Source organism: Rutidosis leptorrhynchoides, chromosome 3 (assembly GCF_046630445.1).
Source record: "Rutidosis leptorrhynchoides isolate AG116_Rl617_1_P2 chromosome 3, CSIRO_AGI_Rlap_v1, whole genome shotgun sequence".
Lineage (NCBI taxonomy): Eukaryota > Viridiplantae > Streptophyta > Magnoliopsida > Asterales > Asteraceae > Rutidosis > Rutidosis leptorrhynchoides.
The window spans coordinates 580,058,550-580,071,094 of record NC_092335.1 but is presented as its reverse complement, the minus strand read 5'-3'; the positions used below and the strand labels follow the sequence as shown (position 1 = coordinate 580,071,094).

At 38.7% G+C, this 12,545-nt stretch overlaps 2 protein-coding genes across 2 annotated transcripts; one reads left to right on the top strand and one right to left on the bottom strand.

The window, feature by feature from the left end:
* The first annotated feature begins 309 nt into the window (after nt 1–309).
* On the top strand, nt 310–5,041 carry LOC139898700 (probable glycosyltransferase STELLO2). The gene is made up of 3 exons (XM_071881458.1): nt 310–2,208; nt 3,263–3,389; nt 4,359–5,041. The coding sequence occupies exons 1-3, from the start codon at nt 491–493 to the stop codon at nt 4,830–4,832; spliced, it is 2,319 nt and encodes a 772-aa protein (XP_071737559.1). The 5' UTR covers nt 310–490; the 3' UTR covers nt 4,833–5,041.
* A 567-nt stretch (nt 5,042–5,608) lies between these two features.
* LOC139902924 (magnesium-chelatase subunit ChlH, chloroplastic) lies at nt 5,609–12,201 on the bottom strand. The gene is made up of 5 exons (XM_071885621.1): nt 11,034–12,201; nt 10,195–10,593; nt 9,153–9,235; nt 7,059–8,861; nt 5,609–6,655 (listed from the first exon to the last, which is right to left on the bottom strand). The coding sequence occupies exons 1-5, from the start codon at nt 12,046–12,048 to the stop codon at nt 5,801–5,803; spliced, it is 4,155 nt and encodes a 1,384-aa protein (XP_071741722.1). The 5' UTR covers nt 12,049–12,201; the 3' UTR covers nt 5,609–5,800.
* Nucleotides 12,202–12,545: the final 344 nt, after the last annotated feature.

The following is a 12,545-nucleotide window of genomic DNA, read 5'->3' as shown; positions in this document are numbered from 1 at the left end:
GTCCTGAAAAGTAAGTGGGAAGAAAGTGCTGATGTGGCACTGATGTAGCGCTGAGAATTAAGCTGGAGACATGTCTCCATTGGGACCTCTCTAATTTTCAATTATTTTTTTATTTGAATCACCTTATACCGTAAAAATTCTCTTATTTGAATCACATGATTTTGTAAATTTTTTGGATGTATTATTTTCTCCATTGTAAAGTTTGCGACTTCCAAGGAGTGTAGACCCCACACACACCAAATCCACCAAAGTAGCAGCCGTTAACTTGAAGTTACATTCATCAAATTCTGTAGTAGTAGTAAACCCAATTTACAAATCAAATATCAACTGTCGGTTGCAACATCCCTTCCAGCTCATCTTCACCTGCTCCCTTTCTTGCTTCATCTTCACCTCATATACATACACACTTCTGTATCTATTCTCTTAATCCCAACTTACCCAGTACACAAATCTCATTTCTAATTCATAAAGTTTCAATCTTTTCACTTGTATGGGTCTTAAATTTGATTCAATGTTAGTCCAACAAGATCACGATTCAAAATCCCAAAACCCTAAATCATCTTCACTCCCAACAACTTTACGCCCAAATCGACACTCCATTTCCAAATCCCTAGATTTCTCCACTTGGGTTTCTGAGAATACATTCAAAATCGTCACAATCGGAATCTTAATCGCCACCGTCGCCGCCGTATTCTTCCTCCGTAACGTCGGTGACTCCGCCGCACTCCTCTGTTTTCAGTCACAAACTAAACAACTTGAAACTATTCATTTCCCCCAAATTGATTACAATTCAATTGCACCAATTGCTGATAAAACCACACCTTACTCAAGTTTCAGATCAGAGCAATGGATTGTCGTTTCGGTTTCAGATTACCCTACTGATTCTTTTAAGAAATTGTTGAAGATTAAAGGGTGGCAAATCGTTGCGGTTGGGAATTCGAAAACCCCAAGTGATTGGCATTGTAAAGGTGTGATCTTTTTGTCACTTGATGAACAAGCTAAATTAGGGTTTAGAATTGTTGATTACTTGCCTTATGATTCTTATGTTAGAAAAAATGTTGGTTATTTGTTTGCTATACAACATGGTGCTAAGAAAATATTTGATGCTGATGATAGAGGTGAAGTAATTGATGATGATATTGGTAAACATTTTGATGTTGAATTAGTTGGTGAAAGTGCTAGACAAGATGTTATATTACAATACACTCATGAGAATCCAAATCGAACTGTCGTTAATCCTTATATTCATTTCGGTCAACGATCCGTTTGGCCTAGAGGATTACCGTTAGAAAATGTCGGTGAAATTGAGCATGAAGAGTATTATACCGAAGTTTTTGGTAGTAAGCAGTTTATTCAACAGGGTATTTCGAACGGTTTACCTGATGTTGATTCGGTTTTTTACTTTACTAGGAAACCAAATCTTGAACCTTTTGATATTCGATTTGATGAGCACGCCCCGAAAGTTGCGTTTCCTCAAGGAATGATGGTACCCATGAATTCTTTCAATACTTTGCATCATTATTCGGCGTTTTGGGGGTTAATGTTGCCTGTTTCTATAAGTTCAATGGCTTCTGATGTTATAAGAGGTTACTGGGCACAAAGGCTTTTATGGGAAATCGGTGGGTATGTTGTGGTTTATCCTCCTACTGTACATAGATATGATCGAATTGAATCGTACCCATTTGCAGAAGAGAAAGATCTTCATGTTAACGTGGGTCGTTTGACTAAGTTTTTGGTATCATGGAAATCAAATAAGCATAGATTGTTTGAAATATTAATGGAACTAAGTTATGCAATGGCTGAAGAAGGGTTCTGGACTGAAAAAGATGTGAAGTTTACAGCTGCTTGGGTACAAGATTTGATCGGTGTCGGGTATTTGCAGCCGAGATTAATGACGCTCGAACTGCATAGGCCGAGAGCAGCCATTGGTCATGGAGATCGAAAGGATTTTGTACCGCAAAAGTTACCGTCTGTTCATCTTGGTGTTGAGGAAACGGGAATGGTAAATTATGAAATTGGGAATTTGATTAGGTGGCGAAAGAATTTTGGGAATGTTGTGCTTATAATGTTTTGTAATGGGCCCGTTGAACGTACGGCTCTTGAATGGAGATTGTTGTATGGTAGAATATTTAAGGCAGTGGTTATTTTGTCTGAGAAGAAGAACGGTGAACTTGCTGTTGAAGAAGGCCACTTGGATCACCTTTACAAGTAAGTAACTTTTCGACCGGTTTCTATGCTTATTACTTTGGCTACTACGTGCGCTGAAGAAAATTAATTATTTTTCTAGTATCTTTTGTGATTTTGTAATTTAAGATGAAATATTTGGTGACTAACCGAAATAAGATTAAGGCCTGTTTGTTAGGCAATGTGATGTGGGAGTGGCATCATATTTGCCTGCATATATTAAGAGATGTCGATACAATCGTTTGTATGTTATAGCAAAACTTGTCTATCGTTATTATAGGCCTCGTTTGATAACTTATTTGCCTCAACAATACGAGTGAATGAAACCCTACAAAAACTATTTTAACAAGACTTTACATTCTCAGAAAACCACAATTAATTCCGAAGTGTTTGTGGATGGTTACTATAAATTATCCTAATTCAAACTGTAAATCTCATTTTTTGTGGTTCACAGAACTTGTTCACAAAATTAGACGAGCGTTGACTGTTTATGATATTGGCTTTTAAATCCAATAATGCACAAATTTTAATTATCATATTTGTTTTTAGTTCTTTTTCCTCTTCTCTCAGAAAGAAATTATATAATGTGTTATCATATATCATATTGTTGTTGAAAAAGGTGATAGTTAGTTTGATTTGAAGTATCAATAATTAATTATTGGTGATATTGGTAGGTGTTATATAAGTATCAGACAATTCATTGTATTCCTATTGATTGTGTTGGTGCATCAACAGCCAATTGAAGATCTGTTGAACCATCTTATTCACATAATTTAATTATTAATGTAAACAGTTAACATTCCTATTTTATGTTATAATTATGCAATGGTCCCTAAATGATGAGATTGGGTAACGGGTCAATTTTAGAGGATGAGTCTCTATAGGTTGAGCCTACTTAGGTTGACGCCTGACCTGCCAACTCCTTTTTTTTTTTTTTTTTTTTTTTTTTTTTTTTTTTTGCCATCTTTTTTTGCTTCCAATAGATTAAATGAGATAGATATATTAACCATAAAAAACTTTTTTTTTTTTTAAAAAAAATGTCAAAATAGCTAAAGTTCACTTTCTTTTTTTATGGCAGGCAACTTCCAAAATTGTTCGATAGGTTTTCAAGTGCAGAAGGTTTTTTGTTTCTTCAGGACAATACGGTTCTTAATTACTGGAACTTGGTCCAAGCAGATAAGACTAAGCTCTGGATTACAAACAAGGTACAATATATATATGCACATATCATGGGGTTTGACTTATCTCGTAAATGCACACACACACACACACACACACATATATATATATATATATATATATATATATATATATATATATATATATATGCAACCACTACCGTGTCTCCACTTATTCAACTATTTATTTATCGATATTTTTAAAAAAAACTATTCTAACAAGCGACCTTGATGTTGCATAGTTACATTTATAAGTTTATACATCATATTGAATAACATAGGCGTCACCAATGTTGTAAAACCTTGCTAGGAGGTACTCGAGCGGTCAGGTGCCTTGTAGCGAGTAATTGACCTAGGTGTATCGGTCTAGGGCTGGGTAACGAGTACTTGGCCGCCTAGGGCCAGGTTTACAACACTAGGGCTTCACGTTTCATGTAACAACTCAACCTAAACTTGTAGAAAAATATGGTCTAGGCGAACTAAAAGTGATGGATAAATAGTAATTGTGAAGATAATGGTTCATGTTGATTAATTTCGTATTTTGGGTAAATTTCTTGAAAATTACATGTTTTTAGCTTGATCAAGTTTAATCAATAAACCATCCAATATTTTGTCGTAGATGTGTCAGTTCTAACGATTATTATGATTGATTTGGATTATTATTTCTTATGGGTCAGTTAAAAGTTGTTAGCTGAAATAAAAAAACAGGTCAAGTGGGTCAAAAGTCATGGAAGTGTATTATCGACGCATGAAAACTACCTAAAACATGTTATGTTTTAAAGAAAGTACTTGTGTAGCGTAACCGACGCGTTAATTACATCTAGTTTTCTTTATTTTCATCTGGACATAATTGTTTAGGGTCAACCTTGGTGTCCTAACCTAACCCGTTTTTTACCGCTGCTAGAGAATTACTTGTTTTGACCCGTATCCCAATTACTTGCTACAAAAATACTTGTTTTACCTTAAGAAATTCTTACTTTATATCCACAATTGTAGGTGTCAAAATCTTGGACTACCGTTTCATTCGACGGAAACCAAGATTGGTATGGAAAGCAAGGAGAACTTGTGAACAAAGTCGTGAGCTCAATGCCTGTTCATTTCCAAATCAGTTACAAGAAACATACAACTAGCCACGATTCAAGCCTTACAATTTGCAGCTCCGAAGTATTCTACGTTCCCCGACGGCTCGTTAACGACTTCAAAGACCTCGTAAATCTTGTCGGAAATCTCGATATCCACCAAAAAGTTGCTATTCCCATGTTCTTTGTCGCAATGGACTCCACTGAAAATTTCGACTCCGTTTTTAGCACAATGGTGTATAAACGAAAACCACCTTCAAACGCTACGTCGAGTTTTTATTCTCCGGAAGCATCCGCAGTTCATCCGTGGACCGTATCAAGTGAGCAAGAATTTATAAAGCTTATCAGAATAATGGCAGCAGGTGACCCTCTTCTAATGGAGTTGGTTTAATTAGTTGCATTACATGTTGTACTGCTTGCTGCAATTTTTGTACCATTCTTTCTATAGCTAAATATGACTCCACTGTTGATTTTGTGTAAAATTTATAGGGTGAAAATAGAAGTAAAAGTCTGATGTTTTGTCTTCCTGAATTTTAGTACAGGTTGTTTAAGACCAGCCTAATTTGTACATTGTTATTTTTACAAGTGAAGTAAACCAAGAAAAATTTGACAGTTTTTTTCGTCAAAATATTCGGTGTACTATGTTCTTGCATAAATCAGTCATTAGGTAATCGTTCGCCTTCGAAGTCTGATATAAAGGGTGCAGATGTGCAATTTTTATTTGATAAATGGTCCGGTTTGTATATGTGTCATGCAAGGTTGTAAAAGTCGGGAGTTGGGGACGAGTCGTTCCGGACCTTGGAGGGTTGACTCTGTCAAGACTGGGACAAAGTCAGGAGTTGGGGACGAGTCGTTCCGGACCTTGGAGGGCTGACTGTCAAGACTGGGACAAGGCATGCATTGACGAATGTTGACTTTTAGTAATAAATAAATTAAACATGCATATATTAAATATAAATATATCAAACATAAAACATAAATATTTCAAATATAGATATCCGACACAAAATCTAATTTCAGAATATATAAAAATTTTGACATAACTTTGATATTGACCAACTCAGACCCGACTTTAACAGACCCAAAATTTTTAGTGTTAACACTTTTGAGACGTTTTTGAGCGACTCGGGTTAGAATGATTTTTCGGTTAAGAACTGCTAGAGTAGATAAATGTAATAAGATAGCAATACAGCTGATAAATTTATTTAAATTTACATTCAAGTTTTGGTGAATTTGAGTCCTGAAAGCTACACAATACAATCAGAATCCCCATATGAATAAACAAAAAAAGTTGCAGTTTTTGGGGAAACAATAACAAATCACAAGGTTATTTTATTACATTGCATGATTATCAATGGATTACCGATCGATGCCTTCGATCTTGTCTTCAACCTCCGAGTACAACGCCCTCAACTTCTCGATATTATCCTCCGATGTTTCCCAGTAGCCACGTCCATTCGCCTCCAAAAACGTCTGCAACAACTTCCTGAACGAATTCGGGTTCGTATTCATCAACCTGTTCAACATCTCCTCATCTTGAATGAAAGTCGTGTTCGCCTCTTCGTACACCCAGTTATCCACTTGACCCGAAGTTGCGCTCCACCCGACCGTATTTGTGAGCCGTTTCTCGATCTCACGAACACCTTCGTAACCACTGGACAACATCCCTTCGTACCATTTCGGGTTCAACAACTTTGTACGTGCGTCGAGACGCACGGTTTCTGATAGTGTTCGTACCTGTGCGTTTGCTGTCGTTGTATCTGCAATGTAGGCGTTTGGTTTCTTACCGTCTTTTCTTAGGCTCCCGACTAGATTAGTGGGGTCGGAATCAAAGTAATGACTCACGTCCGTTAGGGATATTTCTGACGAGTCGAGGTTCTGAAAAGTGGCTTCGGCTGTACTTAACGCCATTTCGAAGACGGCACGTTTTTCGGCCATTCCTGCACCCGGAGTGTCGCTGTCGAATGCAAATGACTTACGGCTCAAGTACATGTCTTGAAGCTGCTTTTCATCGTTCCATGATGAATTTTCGACAGCTAGGTTTACATTTGAGGAATACGACCCTGACGCATTTGAGAATATACGGGTTGCAGCTTCTCTAACGTCAACACCGAGCGTCTCAGCCTGCTCGAGTGCGTGTTTTCTCACGTAGTTTTGCTCGAGTGGTTCATCAAGCTCCGCTACCATCTTTACCGCCCGATCCAGAAGGTTCATCTGTTAAAGTACATAATTTTAGAGCAATCTTGGAAACGAAATAGGAAATGGAAATGCGTTTAAAGTAAACAGATACCCGGCAATTGAGACCCATAGCTTGAAAAATGGGTCCATTAGGTTAGGTATTTAACTAATTGGGTCCATAAGAAAGTTAAAGAATGGGTCCAAATTTAGACCCATATGAAGCCAACCAAATATATTTAAGTTCCAACGGGTCTAAATGGGACTTAACGGGTCTTTACGAGATTTTAAAAATATTACTCCATTATCTAGACGTTTTACCAGTTTAAGAAACTTTGAGAAACGGGTCTCGACCCAACTCGACCCATGACCCGTTTCGACCCAAACCCGCTCGGGTCTCGACCCAACCCGTTTGCTAAGTATAAGTAAACTGCTACGGTACCTGATTGATGAAAAGATCCCTGAAGACTCCTGAGCAATTGACAACAACGTCGATTCTAGGTCTTCCGAGCTCTTCAAGACTAACAGGCTCCACACGGTTAACCCGCCCCAACGAGTCAGCAACCGGTCTACAACCAATCATCCATAGAACCTGACCCAACGACTCACCGTAAGTCTTGATATTATCTGTTCCCCACAAGACCAACGCAACCGTTTCCGGAAACTTTCCTCCGTTATCAGCCTTCTGTCTCTCGAGCAGCCTGTCCACCACGACCATCGCACTTTGCATCGCTGCTGTGGTCGGGATTGCTTGTGGGTCCAACGCGTGAATGTTTTTACCGGTAGGTAACACTTTCGGGTTTCGAATCGGGTCTCCACCGGGACCCGGTTCAACGAACTTACCTTCTAACGCTTGTTTCAAACTACCCAACTCGTTGTCCTGCACAATCAGCTTCAAACACTCACCCAAAAACCCGAACAAAACCCTCAGCTTCTCTCGATCAGCCCTATAGAAGCTCGTATCCGACAAATACTGAATCCACGGCTCGTTCAGACCAAACCCAAGGATCGCGCTCAACCTACCAGAAGTATCAACCACCTGACCCTTGCTGTTGGTGCTCCGTTGCACAAACGCCGAAACGGCCCCACGAGATACTTCGGTTATCGTCTTTAACAACTCCACATCTTTCAAGACTCCCTTGTCGCTACCTCGGTAAACATCTTCGATCTGTCGGCCAACCGTTTCCGCCAGTATCGATGGAAGAGACGAGATCCCTTCTTCCGGGCGGTCCAAGGCGGCGATGTTGACCAAAGTGGCAACCGCCTCCATGGCGGTTGGCGGCTCACCGATAACATGAAGTCCACACGGTAACAATCTCGACTCGATCTCCATAATCTTCGAATACACCTTTCCCACAACAAGATCTCGTTCCTTGCTCGATATTTCCGCACCTTCTTCGGGAAGATCAACATCTTTATCAAGATTACATTGCCTAGCCGTACTAACGATCGAGCTCACGATCTGTTGACCACGACCCGTATCTTTTAACGACTGATACGACGCAATCAACTCGCTCAGCTGTTTAAGACCCTTGTAAAGGCCCGCATTTTCAGCAGGTGGTGTCAAGTAACTTATCGTATTAGCGTAGCTTCTTCTCTTTGCAATAGTGGCTTCCGAAGGATTATTCGCTGCGTAATAGTAAACATTCGGGATGTTCCCAATAAGACTATCCGGAAAACATGCGTCACTCATCCCAACTTGTTTCCCAGGCATAAACTCCAACGACCCGTGGGTCCCAAAATGAAGAACCGCATCTGCTTTAAAGATCTTTTCAACGTAAGAGTAATAAGCCGCAAACCCGTGATGTGGGCTAGCCGATTTAGAGAAAAGTAGCCTCATGGGGTCACCTTCGTACCCGAAAGTCGGTTGAACACCGATGAACACGTTTCCGTATTGTTTCCCGTAAACCAAAAGGTTTTCACCGTCCGAGTTCAGATTCCCGGGCGGTTTCCCCCAGTTTTCTTCCAATGCGGTTGCATACGGTGTTAACTGTTGGTATTCACGCACGCCCATTTTGTACGCGATGTTTAGATTCGGACTGCTGAACTGAGCTTCTTTGTCGTGAAGAACGTCTTCAATTAAAGCTGCAGAACTTTCTGGAAGGCCTTCGACATTGTACCCGTCTCGTTTGAGGTCTTGTAGAACAGAGAAAATGGACGCGAACACGTTTAGGTAAGCAGCTGTTCCGACATTGCCCTTGTCTGGTGGGAAACTGAAAACGGTAATCGCCACCCTCTTCTCAGTCTGCAAGTTTTCGACCCAAATTTTTCATTAACTTCCACCATATCATCAAAATCAAACTTTATATAAAGTTATGCTTAAAAGATAATAATAACATATGTAACAACACTAAAGCTTTCATCTCAATTTTTTTCATCAACTTCTTTCATGTAAGAAGTGTTTGAATGTGCATTTTAAAAGTGATAAAGTGATATTGATATATTAGAATCAAATAAGCAGTTTCAAAATGGAAAATCCATCCATTTCTCATAATATTTAAAATAAAAATAATAAAAGTAAGAACCAAAGTACTACCTTTGTTTTCCTCTTTAGTTCTGCCCATCTTATTGCTCTAGTACACAACTGCTCTACTCTCTTGTGAAGTGCATGTGATTTTCCTGCAAAAAAGAAATTGTAAGCTACTTGTCCTGCAACATCCCCTTCTAAAATTATCTTTACAAACATACACAGCTATAATTCTAAAATTATCTTTACAAACTTATGCAGTTAAAAGTCAAACGTGTTAGCCAACGCGTCGGTTTGGGGACTAACCCGTCCCGTTTCGTCCAAAAACGCCCAAAAAGTCGGGCAACACTAAAAAGGCGGGTCAAAGTGGGCTGAGTCGGTTAAAGTCAAAGTTGATTAATATATTTTAATATTTTTCATATGATTTTGCGTCTCATATTAATATTTGGAATATTTATGTTTCACGTTTCATAGAGATATTATGTGTAATATATGTATGTTTAATTTCTTTATTACTAAAAGTCAAGATTTTCATTTTTTATTCTCATAAATATACGTCCCATGCATAGAGACAAAAATATCATTCATATGGATTGAACACCTGGTAACCGACATTAACAAGATGCATAAAAGAATATCCCCTATCATTCCGGGAAATCCTTCGGACATGATAAAACAACATCGAAGTACTAAAGCATCCGGTACTTTGGATGGGGTTCGTCGGGCCCATAGATCTATCTTTAGGATTCGCGTCAATTAGTAGATCGGTTTACTAATTCTTAGGTTACCAAGCAAAAAGGGGCATATTCGGCTTCGATCATTCAACCATATAATGTAGTTTTGATTACTTGTGTCTATTTCGTAAAACGGTTATAAAAACAGCGCATGTATTCTCAGTCCCAAAAATATATATTGCAAAAGCATTTAAAAATGGAGCAAATGAAACTCACCTAATGTATTTTGTAGTAAAAATACATATGACTATATTGAACAACTGAACAATGCAGGGTTGGCCTCGGATTCCGACTCGTTCCTTCAAAGTCCCGACTGACTCGTCCCCGACTCGCGACTTTTACGACCTTGGTAGAAATAAAGAAGTTGTAAATTTTACCTGTTCGTGGGTCGCGTCCTGCGAAAACGATCGGCTCCATTCCTCCATCTAGCTCAGGAAGAGCCACCTGCAAAGCAACCTGAATTGGGTGAAGTCCCAAAGTGCTGTTAAGCCACTCTTCAGTTGTCTGAAACACCAAAGGCAACGCTACAAGGTACGGTACATCGAGCTTCATCAACGCCTCGATAGCCCTTGGATGATCTTGCTTTGCGGGCCCTCCCACAAGTGCGAACCCAGTCAACGACACCACAGAGTTCACAAACGGCTTTTTCGTAATCGGGTCAACCAAGTACTTCTCGATCGGACCCGAAAAGTCCAACCCGCCCGCGAAAATCGGGATCACTTTCGCACCCTTTGCTTCTAGTTCCATTATCACAGCCACATAATGACTATCATCACCTGTCACAATATAATGAGAGTGTGTTTACGCATTGTTATGAGTTTGTAAGTGGGTCTAGTTACAATAGATGTGTCAAATTAGGGGTGTGCACGGTTCGGAAAAACCTAGGAACCGAACCGAAAATGAGAAATCATATCTCAAACTGAACCGAGCTATTTCTGTCCGGTCTTTGTTCCACATTTTGCCATATTTTTGGTCTTTGGTCCGGACCAAACCGAACCCGAAAATAACGCTAAAAATAACCTAACCAGACCGAAAATATATGGTCGAATCCTCAGTCCGACTTTTTACTATATAATGAGACTCTAGACAAAACCAAACCGAACTAGTTTGGTCCAGTTCTGGACCATTAATACGCCTAGTCAAATAGATCGTAGGATCTATCAATAAGAAATTGTCGAGTGTGAGTCATGTTTTTCGAAATTTTAAAAAAAATTACCTGTCACAATATGACTCCTTTGCAAAACCAAACCAACAACCGGGGCGTTTCGGTCTTTTAGCTTCTCATTTGTATCCCTTCTTGTATCATACCAATTCAAATACTCCTTCACATCATCATACATACATGGAGCCAAAGGGTGCCAAATTCCGGTATCCAAGAACACAACCGGATCCGAATAAGCAATCTGCATCCCTTTCAAAGCGGGTACGTATGACCCGGATATCATCTTCACAAAATTAACCAAATTATCAGGGGACCCACCAAGCCAAAACTGCAGACTCAAGATATAAAGCCTAGCATCTTGAGCTTTATCACTAGGTAAATACTTTAGTACTTTTGGTAAAGTCCTGACTAATTTCAACATCTGATCTGAAAAACCAGCTGATGACTTTTTTTTGTTCTTAAAAAGTTGAAAAAACGGCGATTTCGACTGACCGAGTTGACTCATACTGAATGATCCGAGTTTGTTCAACCTCATCACTTCAGGCATTGAAGGAAACACCAAAACTGCATCCATTCTATCCCTTTGTTTTTCAACTGCATCCTTCACTTTTAAAGCTAATTCCTCCACAAAAATTAAAGACCCAATAAAGATATTTGCATCTTCAAGGTCTAAACAGAAACTTTTGTAGTTATTTTCATCTCTAAGCTCTTCAACCAAATACCCCACAACTTCATAAGAAGCAAATTTGTTGCTTTTATTCAAAGTCCTAACTGCAGCTGATAATGATGATTGGTACTGTGCTTCTAACACAACATACACAATTTTAACTACAGGAAGACCTTGTTTGTTTTCAGGCACAATCCTACGAACTTCTTGCGTTGTTTGGGTGAAAAGACCATTTCCAGCAACAGCACATTTCACACCCAAACTGTGTGTTCTTGAATTGGGAGAATTGGGTGTCTTTTTGGGTAAAAATGAGTGAAGAAAGTAGTGTTTTTGTGAAATTGATGACAAGTTATCAACTTTATTTGTGGGTAATGTAAATGGAGTTGATACCAAGGATGCCATTGATGTTTAGCAAAATCTTGATGTATATACACACTGTTTTCTTGAAAAACAGATAAAAATGATGGATTTTAGGGATTGATTTTGTGAATTTGTGGGTTTAGCTCTATAAATGTTGAGCTTTTGAAACTCGATTAGAGTTACAATTTATGCAGAAGCTGCCCTATAATTATTGTTATGTTGAAGTTGTTGATTATATATATATTTGAGTGAAGTTTCAGTAGATAGAAACAGAGTTTGAGAGTTAATGGTGTTAGAAAAGGACACGTATGAAATGGAAATTATGCATGAGGTTGAGGTTTGTTTAAAGAGTTTGTGTTGTGTGAGGAATGTAATCAAAAATTTTATCTGAGAATGGGTTATGAAGATGAATTTTGGTGGATTCTGATTGGTTGTTTTGGATTCCCAATATAATAAAAGTTGAGAATTGTGAGTTGCTGATGAGAGAGAAGATTTTGTCATTTGTACTTTATTTTTTTGATTTTTGTTTTTTTTTACAT